Raw genomic sequence first — 17,490 nt, 5'->3', positions numbered from 1 at the left:
CGCGCACACACACACTGCCTGACAGTCGGGAATTGCGTGCAGTGTTGTCTGCCATAGCATCAACAATTTCATCAACCACCTGTGGTGCAACCGGTCATCAGCCTCTTCCTGGAACGATGCTCAGTTCTGTTGATTCAAACTTCTTCATCATGCTCCGCACAGCTGGTGGAGCAAGCGAACCGTTGGTTTGATAATAGAGCTTCACCAATAATGTCCTGCTCCTTTTGTCCAAGCTCATGTTGACACTCAGCAAGTGCACTGCGACTCGTCAGTTGTGTGATACTATGAATCACGATGACTGATCATGATACCTGGTGGCCATAGTTGGAACTGGACGGTGAGCAATGTGACACATGGAAATCATGCACCCCATACTGTGGACATTAATGCTACCAAGTCAAGTACTCATTCGGTAATTAGTTTCCATGATATAATGTGTTAAATAGGGAAAGTTTAATTATAACCACCTGGCATATAAGAATACTCTCCCGTTTGGAAAAGAAAAGAAAGGTGATTTCCTAGGAGCCCTTAAATCAAGTTTGAAATCTAAATACATTATGAAATTCTCATTCTATGTGTAACAGGTAAAAATCAGCCACCTTGCTGTATGAGAATTTGTTTGAAAAGATGTAAAGTGGTTAAAATTTGAGGATCAAAACTGTCAAAATGGGATGAAGAATCTGCACTTCAATACCATCTGCAACAATCGTATAACGTGCTGCACTGCTTCAAAGAGGCTCACTTGTGGTAGAAAGCATGATAAAATGTACAGTAATGGAAAAACTTGGTACCATCAACTTGTCATTAGCAATATTGCGTACAATGGCTCTGATACAGAGTTCCTGCTTCTGCAAGATCATGGAAAAAGGAATTATTGATTATGTGGAAAGTATTCATTCCATTTTATGTGCCACAGTTTGATGATAATGATGATGATGACGATGAATTTGGAATGAAATACCACAGGAAACCTACACTCTAACTGAATAACAGTATAAGAAAATTATTTATTGCACTCTCATATCAGTTTCCATTTACAGAATTGATTTTTTGGTGTTATCAAACTACAGGATTCCCAAGAAAACAATAAAATGGGGTAATAATAAGACATTAGAATAGCCCCTGGATTACAAAAGAAATCAAAGTATCATGTGCAAGAAAAGAAAATTGTTTGAAGTGATTAGGACAAACAGAGATGTAGGGCTGATACAATATTTCAATAAATATTGTGCTGTCTTAAGGAAAGTGATCAAACAAATCAAAAGCTCTATATATATATATATATATATATACACACACACACACACACACACACACACACACACACACACACACACACACGGGCTTTCCCCAGTTTATTCACGAGAAGAATGTAATATAGTGGAGAGATATACACAGGAAACAATACAAGCTGTCTTAAGCCTGTCTTCCACAGCGAAGTCAAGTCCACTCCATATCAAAATTCCACCTGTGACAGATAGCCTACAAAACAATGTGCTAAAAAAAAAAAAAAGTATTTATACAGTTCCGTAGAGTTGCTAGAGGAGATAAAAATAAACACTTCTGTTATGAATGATAATTAATTGAAACCCTCAGCTGCCAACAAGTGGTGCTGATGTACATTGATGGGGACAGCTGAAAATGTGTGCCCCGACTGGGACTCGAACCTGGGATCTCCTGCTTTGCATGGCAGACACACTATCCATCTGGGCCACCAAGGACACACGAGTAGTGCAACTGAAGGGACTTATCCCTTACACCTTTCCCGTGAGACCCACATTCCCAACTATCCACAATCTACATACATAATGTACCTAGTAGATATTTGCCCATCCACTCTTACGGGAATCGTCACCTTAGTGTGCGCGAGTAATGAGTTGGAATTGAAATTGTACCTCTGCATCAGGAGGGCTATTCAAGTAAGAAAATAGCAACAAAAGTTGGTGTAGCCCAATCTACTCACTATCTGGAAGACCCCAAGGAACATCGTACAGGGAAATCAGGTTATATGCGTTCAGAGTAAACATCAGAGGACTCGTACTGCACCTGAAAGTAGTTGTATCCCATGGTTGAAGAACTACACTTTCACCTTATTACACTGTATCAAATTTCTGCCTATGGCAATTATAGTCCACAATATAAATGCCTTAGCCAGACTGGCAGCACACTTATTGCACACTTACTAGGTCACATCATAACTGACTCAGACTGGCCCTGAGCATACTTATTTGCAGGATTCTGTCGTGGTCTCTTCAGAGGAGGCTTCTCGTTTAAAGTGCCTTTGGGTAATGATGCGACAGGGATTGACTGTAATGTTGTGGCTGCTATTCAGTTTTCATAGTGATGTCAAGTGGTGCTACTACATTTCTGAAATCAACAATTCATATAACAAAATTAAATGTGTATAGACAGTAGTTAAAAGAGAATTTGGGAAATCAGATAAGGGATTGTAAGGATTTTGTTATTAGAGAAAACAGACAAGTAATAAATAAGTCAGGTAGCCAATATATTTAACAATCACTTACTTAAAGTAGTTCAGAAGCCTGAGCTGAACAGTTCAAGAGATGAAGCAGTAGTATATATGCAAGAAACAATGCCCCATACATATTAGCTAATGACATCTACATAGATATTCCGCAAGTCACACCATACAGTGCATGGCGGCGAGTACCCTGTTCCACTACTAGTCATTTCCTTTCTTGTTCCACTCGGAAATAGACAGAGGGAAAACAAATGACTATATGCCTCCATGTGAGCCCTAATTTCTCATATCTGTTCTTCATTATCCTTATGCACAATGTATGTTGGTAACAGTAGAATTGTGTGGCAGTCAGCTTCAAATGACTGTTCTCTAAATTTTCTCAATAGTGATGGAAGCTGAAGAAATTAATTAAAATTTGTATAATGGCTTGGACTTGAACCTGGGTCTCCTTGCTTACTAAGCAAGGAGACCAGGGTTCAAGCCCCGGCCATGGCAGAAATTTTAATGCATTTCTTCAGCTTCCATCATTATTGTAGATAAAGGTGAGACTCAAACATCTTGAAGGAAATGTAATTATATCAGATCTATTTCTCAGTAGTGTTTCTCAAAAAGAACATCACCTTCCCTCCAGAGATTCCTATTTGGGTACCCGAAGCATCTCTGTAACACTCTTGTGTTGTTTGAACCTACCGGTAACAAATCTAGCAGCCTGCCTGTGAATTGCTTCGACGTCGTCCTTCAATCTGACCTGGTACAGATCCCAAATACTCAAGCAGTACTCAAGAATAGGTCACACCAGTGTCCTATATGCGGTCTCTTTTACAGGTGAACCACTCTTTCCTGAAATTCTCCCAATAAACTGAAGTCGACGATTTGCCTTCCCTACCACAATTCACATGCTCTTTTCATTTCATATCATTTTTTCAGCACTATGCCCAGATATTTAAATTTTGTCTAAGTCATGTTGTATACTCCTACAGTCACTCAACTTTAACATCTTACCATACACCACAGCATCATCAGTAAACAACCGCAGATTGATGCCCACCCTCTCTGCCATATCATTTAAGTGTATAGAGAACAACAGTGTTCCTATCACTCTTCCCTGGGGCACTCCTGACAATACCCTTGTCTCTGATGAACACTCGCTGTTGAGGACGACATACTGGTTCTATTACTGAAGTAGTTTTTGAGCCACTCACAAATCTGTGAACTTATTCCATATGTTTGTACCTTTATTAACAGCCAGCAATGGGGCACCATGTCAACTGCTTTCCGGAAGTCTAGAAATGTGAAATCTGCCTGTTGCCCTTCATCCATAGTTCTCAGTATATCATATGACAAAAGGGCAAGCTGAGTTTTGCACGAGCAATGCTTTCTAGAATCACGCTGACTCGTGAACATAAGCTTCTCAGTCTCAAGAAAGTTTAATATATTCAAACTGAGAATATGTTCAAGGATTCTGCAGCAAACTGAAGTTAGGGATATTGGTCTGTAATTTGTGGGTTTGTTCTTTTACCATTCTTATACGCTATGGGGCCAGTGCCATAGAGTACTCATTGTAAAACTGAATTGGGATTCCATCTGGACCTTGTGATTTATTTGCTTTCAAATCTTTCAGTTGTTTCTCTAGGCCATGCATGCTTATTACTGTGTTGTCTATACAGTAGTTTGTCCAATGGTCAGATAATGGTATGTTTGCACAGTTCTTCTGTGTGAACGATTTCTTGAACATGAAATTTAAAACTTTGACTTTCGTTTTGCTGTCTTCAACTGCCTCACCAAACTGGTCAATAAGGGAGTGAATGGAAGCTTTACAATTATTCCAAGTTCTGTCATAGAATTTAAGAATGTAATTAATCCCATCAAAACCTGAAACTCTCACAGAGTTGATAGTATCTCAAGTAAAGTACTAAAATCCTGTTGTTGACATATATGCAATGTATGCAGTCTCATATGCAACACGTCACTATCACAGGATGAAATGTGCTGTAGTCAAACCCTTTTACAAGAAAGGTAGTAAGGCAGATATTAAAAATTACTGACCAATTTCACTATTCTTGATGGTATTGAAAAAACTTATCTTTGCAGAAGCCATAATACAACTCTCTCAAAATGACCCATTTAGACAGTCACAGTTTGGATTTCAAAAGGGTCTCTCTGTAAAAATTGCCAGTTTTCAATGCAAAAATAAGATAATAGAAATTCTGAATGACAAAATATTGCTTACTGTTATTTTCTGTGACTTGCCAAAAACATTTGATTGTGTAGTTCACAGTATTTTCTTCAGAATTTCAAATATAGTGGTATCAGAGATGATGTTGGTAACTGATTTTCATCCTGTGTAACTAAATGGATGCCAAATAACGCATTAAGAAACTTGGGGTTCACACAATGAAACAGCATCTTCAGAAAGGGGAATAAACACCACAGGCGTACAACAGGAATTAATATTGTGTCTACTCTTGTTATATATAAATAATCTTCCATTATATATCCAAGAACCAGAAACAGTTATCTTTGCTGATAATTCAGGTATTGTAATCAAACCTAATAACTGCAATACACAAAAATAATTTTTTTTTTTTTGTGAAGATTAATAACTGGTTATCTGCAAATGTATTGTCATTGAATTTTGATGAAACTCAATACACGCTATTCAGTGCTGCACAATCATGACAATTCCTTTAGAATAATGCTCAAGGACGAATTAATGAATGAAATAGAGTATCAATATGAATAACATCAAATTTTGGAGATGAAAGTTTCAAAAATTGGGTGGCTTTTCCAGTTTCATTCACTAATGTATAGTGGCATCATATTTAGGGATAACTTGTCATTGAGGAAGAAAGTGTTTATTGCACATAAGTGAGTAATAAAGATAATATGTTGTATCCACTCAAGAATCTCTTATAGACAGCTCTTTAAACTGTTGTGCATACTGAGAACTACTTTACACTTGCTCCCTTATGAAGTTAATTGTCAACAATCAGTCACAGTCTGAAAACATCAGTAACATTGATAAATATAACACGAGAAGGAGAAATGATTTACCTTATCCATCACTCACCTGTAGTCTGGCATGGAAAGTAGTGAGATATTGAGTCATAAAAATCTTTGACTGTCTACCCAGTGATGCAAAGAATTTAATGGATAATAAAATTAACTTCAAACACAAACTGAAGTAATATTTCCTTGTAAACTCTAAAAAATCTGTATTAAGGTAATACATAAAGTGATGCAAAAGTTAATGTGGAAGTATGTGTACTTGGGCAAGAGATGTAGAACATGTCAGTGTGCTGTCTTCCTCTCCCATTATCACAGAGGAAGTCTACTTCATTAAAAGTGTTTGGAGGATCACTTCACCCAAAGTGGAATGTGGTACCACTCCTGAACACACTGTAGTGGTGTACAGAATGGTATACGGTAGACAAATTGAAGAATGTAGTAGGCATGTGGGACTGTGTTTTGGAATGTTGCACCATTGGGCCAGGGTAATGAATTAGTAAACACATTCTATTTTTGAAATGCAGTGCTACTAGTTTTCCTAGGTTAGGGATACAGTTTAACTTCAGCAAGTCTAGTTAAAAATCAATCACATGACTGGAAACTTGAAAATTTAGCATCTGTTTTTGACAAAATTTACACCATTGATTTTTTAAAATGATTAGAAATACAAATTTAAAAGGCTGTCATGCTATGTGCCTGAAAACAAAGCCTTACTACTTTGAAATTTCCTGTTAAAAAGTGGTGATTGGGGAGCTTTTTGACTGGAATGTTTACTTTTGCAAAAACTCCAACAGTTTCTTTCCAAAATGATCTTTGCTAGTTTTCTTCTTTTGACTTTATTTAAGCTTCTAGCAAATGATAGTCTCTGCTGAGAACAGCAGCATTTTCCCAGTGGTGAGCAGAGTGCTTCTTTGATATAAGGTGTTTGCCAACATCATTTTATTTTCCCACCTAAGTCAGTAATTACAAAATAGTCAGAACATTGATTTCGACCTTTTGTGGGCATTCATAGTGGTCTGGCCCATACTTGAGAATACTACAGACAGAAGCACCAATGTACCGGGTGATCAAAAAGTCAGTATAAATTTGAAAACATAAGAAACCACGGAATAATGTAGATAGAGAGGTAAAAATTGACACACATTCTTGGAATGACATGAGGTTTTATTAGAACCAAAAAAAAAAAAAAATTCACAAAATGTCAGACAGAGGGCACTGGACAGCAAAACGTCAGTGATTGCGCATGACAATCATGTATAAAAGGAGCTGTAATGAGAGAGAGAAGCAGATGCTCCAGCAATCGCAGCATGTTGACGTTACCTGAAAAGGTGTTTTTAGTGAAGCTGTATTATCAGAATGGGGAATGTGCTAGTTCAGCGTTATGATCCTATCACCATAGGAAGGGGATTCGAACAGGTAAAGGTCCGTTGACAAATGCAGCTGTGGCGAGAATGATTTCGAAGTTTGAAGCCACGGGTTGTTTAGATGATAGACCCCATAGTGGCCGCCCGAGCACAAGGTGTAATGCTGCTGAGGCAGTTCAGGAAGAAATGGAGACTGTAGCGGGTTCGTCTATGCACGAGGAAGTCAGCGCTCATGCAGTCACATGTCGCACTGACATTCCATACACTACTGTTTGGTTGGCACTTTGGCGTACCCTCCGACCCTATCCATACAAAATCCATCGGCATCATGAACTGTTAACTGGCGATTTAGTGAAGTGGAGGGCATTTGCAGTGTGGGCGTTTCAAAAGATGGCGGAATAGAAAAGCAACTGGAATCACTCAATAGAGGGAAGTCCACTGGACCTGACGGGATACCAATTCGATTCTACACAGAGTAGGCGAAAGAACTTGCCCCCCTTCTAACAGCCGTGTACCGCAAGTCTCTAGAGGAACGGAGGGTTCCAAATGATTGGAAAAGAGCACAGATAGTCCCAGTCTTCAAGAAGGGTCGTCGAGCAGATGTGCAAAACTATAGACCTATATCTCTTACGTCGATCTCTTGTAGAATTTTAGAACATGTTTTTTGCTCACGTATCATGTCATTTCTGGAAACGCAGAATCTACTTTGTAGGAATCAACATGGATTCCGGAAACAGCGATCGTGTGAGACCCAACTCACCTTATTTGTTCGTGAGACCCAGAAAATATTAGATACAGGCTCCCAGGTAGATGCTATTTTTCTTGACTTCCGGAAGGCGTTCGATACAGTTCCGCACTGTCGCCTGATAAACAAAGTAAGAGCCTACGGAATATCAGACCAGCTGTGTGGCTGGATTGAAGAGTTTTTAGCAAACAGAACACAGCATGTTGTTATCAATGGAGAGACGTCTACAGACGTTAAAGTAACCTCTGGCGTGCCACAGGGGAGTGTTATGGGACCATTGCTTTTCACAATATATATAAATGACTTAGTAGATAGTGTCGGAAGTTCCATGCGGCTTTTCGCGGATGATGCTGTAGTATACAGAGAAGTTGCAGCATTAGAAAATTGTAGCGAGATGCAGGAAGATCTGCAGCGGATAGGCACTTGGTGCAGGGAGTGGCAACTGACCCTTAACATAGACAAATGTAATGTATTGCGAATACATAGAAAGAAGGATCCTTTATTGTATGATTATATGATAGCGGAACATACACTGGTAGCAGTTACTTCTGTAAAATATCTGGGAGTATGCGTGCGGAACGATTTGAAGTGGAATGATCATATAAAATTAATTGTTGGTAAGGCGGGTACCAGGTTGAGATTCATTGGGAGAGTGCTTAGAAAATGTAGTCCATCAACAAAGGAGGTGGCTTACAAAACACTCGTTCGACCTATACTTGAGTATTGCTCATCAGTGTGGGATCCGTACCAGGTCGGGTTGACAGAGGAGATAGAGGAGATCCAAAGAAGAGCGGCGCGTTTCGTCACAGGGATATCTGGTGAGCGTGATAGCGTTACGGAGATGTTTAGCAAACTCAAGTGGCAGACTCTGCAAGAGAGGCGCTCTGCATTGCGGTGTAGCTTGCTCGCCAGGTTTCGAGAGGGTGCGTTTCTGGATGAGGTATCGAATATATTGCTTCCCCCTACTTATACCTCCCGAGGAGATCACGAATGTAAAATTAGAGAGATTAGAGCGCGCACGGAGGCTTTCAGACAGTCGTTCTTCCCGCGAACCATACGCGACTGGAACAGGAAAGGGAGGTAATGACAGTGGCACGTAAAGTGCCCTCCGCCACACACCGTTGCGTGGCTTGCGGAGTATCAATGTAGATGTAGATGTAGAAGATGACGATTGGTTGAGTAACATGTTGTGGACCGACGAAGCTCATTTCACACTCTGAGGGTCTGTCAATGCCCTCAACTGCAGAATTTGGGCTACTGAAAATCCTAGAACTTTCGTGGAAACTCCATTGCACGACGAGAAAGTCACGGTGTTGATTGGATTTACCACACCTACCGTTATTGGGCCTTTTTTATTTGAGGAAATGCGTGATTCTGGTTTTGTAACTTCTACCGTGACGGATGAGAGGTACGCCGATATGTTACAGAATCGCATCATCCCCAGCCTGGCTGATAAACACCTGCTGGGACGTACGATGTTTATGCAGGGTGGCGCCCCACCCCATATTGCTAGATGTGTGAAAGATCTCTTGCGCGCATCATTTGGTGATGATCGTGTGCTCAGCCGCGACTTTCATCGTGCTTGGCCTCCCAGGTCCCCAGACCTCAGTCCGTGTGATTATTGGCTTTGGGGTTACCTGATGTCGCAAGTGTATCGTGATCGACCGACATCTCTAGGGATGCTGAAAGACAACATCCGACGCCAATGCCTCACCATAACTCCGGACATGCTTTACAATGTTGTTCATAACATTATTCCTCGACTATAGCTATTGTTGAGGAGTGATGGTGGACGTATTGAGCATTTCCTGTAAAGAACATCTTTGCTTTGTCTTTCTTTGTTATGCTAATTATTGCTATTCTGATCAGATGAAGGGCCATCTGTCGGACATTTTTTGAACTTTTGTATTTTTTTGGTTCTAATAAAGCCCCATGTCATTCCAAGCATGTGTGTCAATATGTACCTCTCTATCTACATTATTCCGTGATTTATTCAGTTTTCAAATTTATACTGACTTTTTGATCACCTGGTACTTAGCATAGAAGAACAATTGAAAACAACTCTATTTACATTTGAGGGGAAATAGTTTTGGCGTGGTTGAAATTCTGTGACAGGTTTCATTTTCCAGTTGCTATAGTCAAGACTGCAGAGTGCTTCTGTGTAGCATAGTGGGTTGTGAAAATGTCAGTTCCAGTGAAGTTCTGCACCTTGACTAACATATCAGAATTGTGATCACTTTACTTTCACTACATATCAGAATGCACTTATTTCAGCTTTCTGTCCAGATATGTTATAAGTTCTGAAGTCTAGAACTGATACTACAATTTGTTTTCAGGTTAAGGATCTTATTTTTAATCTACACATGATTCTCTCTGATACTGTAAAAATGAAAGAATTTCAAGAAGATCCAGAGATGTTGTTGGATTTGATGTACCGTATAGCAAAAGGGTACCAAAATTCACCAGATTTGCGGCTTACTTGGCTTGCAAATATGGCTCAAAAACACATGGAGGTGAGCTCTAGACTATAGGATTGTATACATACCTTATTTGTAAGTTATCAATAGCTGAGAGAATCTGTTTACCCCTCACCTTTTAAGGTGGAATACAAAATGGCACATGAGCACATAAATATTAGGGAAAAAAATGGTTTGCTTCGGCATTTGAGCTCTGTTTTGTTAAGAGTAGGAAGCAGAACAAGATTTTAAAAAATCTGAGAAAGTAGTCATTGCTCCTTTTTATGTGCCTCTCTGTCATTGTGTACTTTATCTTGAGAGTAAATTGTAGTCTATGCACAGATTTTTATTAGGTATTATCGTTTTAATAAAACACACACACACACACACACACACACACACACACACACAGACACAGTATATGAATGATTGCAAAAACCAGTTTTTAATTTATTGTTTCTATCCTAGAATTTCTATTAATACACCAGTGTTGTAATAATTATTTCTAGGTCAGATTACTTCACATAAGTGCTTATGGTAAAATTGAGTCAGCCCATTTTCCCCTCGTCAGCCTCATCCATTTTCCTTCTGTGATCAACTTCCCAGGTTTTTTATGTTTATGGTACTTGGAATTATTTTCCCAGCAGCAATAGCCATAGCAGAATGATAAAATCAGGAATTTAATGTATGCTATTGCAGCTTAGATCCTGTCTAGGCAACCACAGATCACATCTCAAAGCCATGTTATGCTCTTATGGGAGATAAGAGATAATATACGAATTGTATAGTATGTAGCAGTTGTTGGGCTCCAATTTCTTTGTTAAAAACTGTAACATTTTCTTTAATCAGTGTATTGTAATTCCCTTGTCAGTTTCTCTGAACTTAGTGTAGTATATATAGGATTTGTAAAATTTTTATGATAACATTATTTTTATCTAATGCAAATGTACTGTCCTTTTCAGCGCAATAACCACACAGAGGCAGCAATGTGCCTTGTGCACAGTGCTGCACTGGTATCAGAATATCTTCATATGCTTGAAGATCTGCCACACTTGCCACCGGGTGCTGTAGGATTGGAAGGAATAACACCCAATGTACTGGAAGAGAGTGCTGTCTCAGATGATGTATTGAGTCCAGAGGAAGAAGGTGTATGTCTTGGGAAAGATTTTACTGAAAGTGGACTAGTTGGGTTGTTAGAACATGCTGCAAACTCATTTCATACGGTACAGTATATGTGTTGTATATGATGTATGTAATATGTATTCAACTTATTTGTTTCAAATGGAAAGGAAAAAATATTTTTTACGTGTTGATTGAGATTCAGAAGTATTATTCTTGCAGTTTGCAATCTAACCTTGTGAAATACTGATATTCATTTACCTGTAAGTTAATTAAATATTAGTTTCATACATTATCATCATAATGGAAATAGAATCTGCATTGCAATTTTTTTCATGTATAGTTACTGTTACACTTGAACATAATATTTTTTGGAACAAAATGAACAAAACAAAACTGCTTAATGTTAACAGGCCAAAAATGGCTTTAGTTTTGTATGGTCTTCTGAACAATAATTTTAGTGGGTGCTTTAGAACTGTATGTATAGTAAATTATTTCTTATATCTACATGATTTATCTGTCATTCATTGTCTATTGTTTCTCAACAAATAAAGCAGATGTGCAATTTTTGCATCTTAGTGATTAGAAGATTAGCTGTAGATTTCCTCAGCCCAGATATGAGGACAGTGTGGCAAATGTGGCATGGTGGCCACCATAACTTTTCTATGTAGTACTAATTTCTTAATAATCAGATAAGAAAACAAACTGTTTAGATGAGTAATCAAATGTAGGCACCTTTCTGCCTAACCTGTCACAGATGTCTTCTTATCATCAAGTTACCTCCCATTAGGAATGTAGATGCCCTCAATGACTGTGATATTACTTTCAAAATGATGGAGCACAGTAATCAGTCGTCCTTTTCCTTCGTGTTTTATTAAAGCAAATCTAGATTTTGGCTAGTGCCTAGTCATTATCAATGCACTATTTCGTAGTTCCAATACATGTCCTACAATGTCAGTCTCCTGTTGTTTGGGCCCTAACGACAGGGCACTGATGTAGTAAGACATGTATTGGAACTATGAAATAGTGCATTGATAATAGCTAGGCACTAGCCGAAATCTAGATTTGCTTTAATTAAACCTGAAATGGTGGAGCACAGCAATCTGTTGAGGAACAGGTTGCCGTGTTCCATCATTTTGAAGGACTTCATACTCAGCCATATTATTATAAGTCATGTGAGTATATAATTGGAATCTTTGGTCTTCATGCATATACAATGGAAGCATTAAAAAAGTATTTAGGAAATGGAAAATAAGTAATAAACACACTTAAAGAAAATCTTGACTGTTGTTTCAGGTGTGTGTTTCATTAAAAAGGCATTTGCATCTTTATTGTCAAGTATGTGGAATGTAAGAAAATTCTATTACGTCAAAGAAGTATTTGTCACAAATGTATGTTTTGTCTTTCAGGCTGGCATGTATGAAGCGATGAATGATGTGTACAAAATTCTGTTGCCTATTGCAGAAGCAAATAGAGATTACAAAAAACTGTCAAATATTCATGGGTTAGTATAGACTTTTGACTGTATGTATGAGAGAAATCTATAAGTCAAAAGAATCAGAACTTCAATTAGCTAACTTAGCAAATACTTTTTAACATACATTGTTAAGTAATGTAAGTTTCTTGTAGATTATTTCTTTTGTCTCATTCCACCGAACCCCCTACAATCACTCATTTATATATCTTTCAACCATCAGTGATTGTACTACATTTCTCTGTCACACATTCAGCATTACTTTATTTCTGATAGTGATCAAATTCCTGATCCATGAAAATGTGTCACTGAGTAGTGGTGAGAAAAGGGGGGAGGGGGGGGGGGTTGGAGGGAGAAAGAGAGAGAGAAAGAAAGAGAGAGAGAGAGAGAGAGAGAGAGAGAGAGAGAGAGAGAGTGTAGCAAGAAACTCCCAAAATCTTGTGCAATAGAAAAGACCCTCTATGAGTCGATATAAAAGTTAACAAGTCTCTATGAAAATGGAGCACTTTCATCACATATTCAAATGAAGCCATCACCTTGCTGAATATAAACAAACATGACAGTAAAAACACCTGAGCAAGAAGTGTTAAATAAATTTGAAAGCAAACTCTCGCAGCTGGTCATTGATCAAGTAGCTCCAAAATGGTGTATGGTAAAGTGATAAATTGACATACAGAATCGTTTCACTGAAGAGGATTCTGCTGTAATTATCTAATTCAATTGTCAGAGACTGAAAAGTGGCAAATGTATAGGCCGATAACACTGGAACTTGGGAAAAAGATTATATGTATCACATAAGGGCTTCCTATTAAGATCTTGATATTTTTTTAAGTGAGTCAAGAAATATGTTGTTTCTCCCCCATGTACAAAAAATAAAAAATTGGGCTTATATGAAGGCATATTGGTAGTCTTTCTACACATGCACCATCCGAATACTAAATAAGAAGAGTTTAGTATAATATTGTTATACATTGTATCATGGCTTGCGGGGTAGAAATGTAGATATACACTGATCAGACAGAACATTATGACCACTGACCTACTATTGATATAAACTCATCCAGATGATAGCAGCGTCACTTGGCGAGGAATGACTGCTAGTCAGTCACACACCCAGTGCATGTAGTATCATTGAGCATGCTGTCCGTGTACAGAATGGGGAAGGCGTGCGATCTGTCTGAGTTTGACTGAGGGCAGATTGTGATGTCCCAGAGGCTTGGCATGACCATTTCGGACACTGCACAAATTTTTGTGTGTTTGAGGAGTGCTGTGGTGAGTGTCTTCAACAGATGGTGAAACCATGTCCAGACGATGTTGGGTTGGGCAGCCACCCCTCATTACAAATGTTGTATGTCATGGGCTGGGCAGAGTGGTAAAACAGAACAGGTGGCAAACTGTGGCAGAATTAACATCAGACTTTAATGCTGGCCAGAGTACAAGAGTGTCTGAACACACAGTGCACCGATCATTCCTAGTGAAGGATCTCTGCAGCTGACAACCCATGAACATGCTAATGTCCACACCACATCATTGGCAACTATGACTGAAATGGGCATGTGACTACCAGTAGTGGACGTTGGTGCAGTGGCACTGTTTCGCATGCTGTGATGAACCCCAATACCTTCTTCATCATGCCAGGGAGGGTTCAAATCCATCACCATCCAGGGGAACAGCTCCTTGACATCTCTACTGTGGGACAGAGAAAAGCTGGCAGCGGGTCCATTATGCTCTGGGGTGGAGCTTGTGCAAGTCACCAGGATGGCCAAAGAGAATCGTACACTGGTTGCAGACCACGTACACCCCTTCATGCTGGTCATGTTTCCTGACTGCAGTGGAATTTTTCAACAAGATAATGCACCATGTCACTTACCAGAAATTGTTTGAGGAACACAGTGGCTAGTTTAAGTTAATGTGCTGACCCTCCAACTCGCCAGATCTGAATCCGATCTAACACATCTGGGATGTGATTAAATATGGCATCTGAGCTCATTGCCCTCCCCCCCCCCCCCCTTCTCCGGAATTTACGGCAATTTGGTGAATTGTGTGCGCCAACTCCGTCCAACAACCTACCAAGGCCTCATTGCTTCCATGCCACAACTTGTCACTGTTGTGATCTGTGCCAAAGGTGCACACACAGGCTAATACGTAGGTGTTCGTCATGTTCTGGCCGATCAGTGTAGATGTACATGTACTGTACATGTACGTGAGGATCCCAAGGATGACTATGTTTTTTAGCCACATACAGAAATAACCAAAGTATCTGGTATCACAGGAAATGTTGCAGTTGGGTTGTGTGAACTGATTGGCATCTCAGCAAAAGATTTCACGTGTAGAATATGTGACAGTTTTGTTGCTTCAACCTACACAAAGAGGATGATCTGATCATTGTAATTCATGTTTCCTGTTTTTCATAAATCATTCAAATGCCAGGGTTGTTCCTTATGTGTATTCTTAGCTATCAACTGCACCATACTCTCGGTATTGCATTTTTTGTAGACACATTTAAGTGCTGTTATATGACCTGTTACTGATATTCATTCATTCATCCATTATATAAAATTACGTGTGACTTTTTGCAGTTTCTGTGTTCCCAAATCAAAGTTCTAAGATACAAAAGCCAAACAGAATTCAAAATAAGTTAAAATTAATGAAATAGAAATGTTAAACTGCCCTGATATACATCACTTTAAGTGAACATGTCCACTGATAATCTCAATCTTTCAGGAAATTACATGATGCGTTTACTAGAGTTGACCAGCTGCAGGGAAAGCGTGTCTTTGGAACATACTTCCGTGTTGGTTTCTATGGAACTAAATTTGGAGATCTGAATGGAGAAGAGTTTATCTATAAAGAACCAACATTAACAAAATTGCCTGAAATTTTTAGTCGGCTTGAGGTATGTATTTAATCAATGTAACAATGTGAATTGTCATTTTCCATTTTTATTTTATGAGTGTACACAAACGTGCCCTGTCCCCTCTTTCTTTCTACTCAACAATACAAATTCATTGCCCATGTTGTCACATAAACTGTATATCACATTTTCTGGCTATAGATTTCAGCACCATTTCCTTGATCTTCAGCTTGGTCATTTGTTTTTTTGCTTTTTTGCCGTTCTGATATTAGTACATGTCCATATCTCTACAATGCGTGCATACTTAAGACATTGGTAAATGCTGTAATGCTGACTTTTCTTGTTAGATGCATTTCTAGTCATAAACTTATCCATCTTGAAAAGCCAGAATGGCAACTGTGGAAGACGATCTCAACCTTTTCAGATTCTGCCAGTCCCTATCCCTCATGAACCTGGTGCTGCAAAAACACCTTTTCACAGCACAGCCACCACAGAACAACCTCTATTCCCTCTGCAAGATAATGTTACTCTTCAGTCCTCACTACATACACATCATCTCCAAAATAGAAACCCTTGCACTTGAACACCTGCAGGAGTACTGCAGACAGCACCTCCATAAATTGTCCAACCTGAGGGGATCCTACTCCCACCATGGGCACCACTATCCATTAAAACCCGTCCTTCTCCCAGTGAACCCCCTCATTGACCTCTCATAGCCCATACCCTACTTAGTTGACCACTTCAATTTACGACATCCTCCAAAACTCCCTCCCAGCACCCCACAAAACCCAGCACCCAGGCAAACCCAAAACATTCTTGTTAACCTCTTCACCACAAACATCAGTTGCACAGAAGTTTTACTCCTTTTGAGAGGTCTAACCTTCAGCCCTAACCCCCCCCCCCCCCTCCAAATTTAACCATGTTGAACTTATCAAAGGCCCACTCTCTTTCTCACAATCCCTATAGTGGAAACACTTCTTTGCCACCAATCTCCCCCCCCCCCCCCCCCACCTTAGCACTCCCTGGTCAGCTTTCAGGCATTCCCTACCTCCTTTCCCATTTCCCTTCCTAAGAGCACAAACCTTTCAGCAGGAGAAAAGACAGCCACACACAATGTGAAAACAGATCCAGACCTAATCTTCCTCCCCACAGACAATGGCTCCACCATTGTCATGGTGAGTTGCAGTGACTACCTCATGGATGGCCCCCACCAATTGTCTGAGTCCTCTGCCTAAAAGCTCTGCCACAGTGATCCCATCCTGGAAGGCCAATGTAACCTACAGCCCCTACAGAAATCCATAGGCCCATCCCAGAACCTCATACGTTGAGCCCCTCTCCCTCTTCTCCCCAATAACGCCCCACACATCTACCTTCTTTATGCACCCGAAAATCCACAAACCCAACAATCCTGTAAGCCCCACTGGCTATTTTGCACTTGCTGAAAGAATTTCCACTCTTGTTGATCAACACCTCTAACAATTGTGTGAAACATAGCCCCTATATTAAGGACACTACATGGACTTTCCATCATCCCCACCCCTTTACATCCTAGATCACTACTCGTCACTGTTGATGCCTCATCCCTGTTCCGTGATTTCCCTGAATCACTCCAGGTAAATGCCATTATTGTTCCTTTCAAAGGGCACGGCCAATTTCCTTCCCTAATCAGATGAGACCGATGACCTTGCTGTCTGGTCTCCTCCCCAAAAACAACCCAACCCAATCATCCCTATACACCAACATCCCTTATGCCCATGGCCTTGTTGCTGTCGAACACTCTCTCTCCCAACATCCTTCAGACTCCAAACCAAATACCTCATCATTACACACCTTGCCATCTGTATTCTGACCCACAGCCACGTTTCCTTTTAATGGAAGGCTTACAAACAAATCTGCAGCGCACCAACAGACACCTGCAGGGCACTGTCCTATGCCAACCTGTTTATGGGCCATCTAGAAGAAACCTTCTTAGTCTCCCAAAACTCCC

General features: G+C 39.8%; 1 protein-coding gene across 1 annotated transcript in view; it reads left to right on the top strand.

Moving 5' to 3' along the window:
• Positions 1-17,490, top strand: part of LOC124721982 (dedicator of cytokinesis protein 7) — a 274,882-nt gene that overhangs the window by 210,737 nt on the left and 46,655 nt on the right. Inside the window, exons 31-34 of the mRNA XM_047247149.1 lie at positions 9,937-10,113; positions 11,019-11,279; positions 12,585-12,679; positions 15,374-15,545. Coding sequence (XP_047103105.1) covers positions 9,937-10,113; positions 11,019-11,279; positions 12,585-12,679; positions 15,374-15,545 — 705 coding nt within the window. The remainder of the gene's footprint in view (positions 1-9,936; positions 10,114-11,018; positions 11,280-12,584; positions 12,680-15,373; positions 15,546-17,490) is intronic.

The sequence above is a fragment of the Schistocerca piceifrons genome, chromosome X, assembly GCF_021461385.2.
Source record: "Schistocerca piceifrons isolate TAMUIC-IGC-003096 chromosome X, iqSchPice1.1, whole genome shotgun sequence".
In the NCBI taxonomy this organism is placed as follows: domain Eukaryota; kingdom Metazoa; phylum Arthropoda; class Insecta; order Orthoptera; family Acrididae; genus Schistocerca; species Schistocerca piceifrons.
This window is presented reverse-complemented; position numbering and strand designations above follow the sequence as displayed.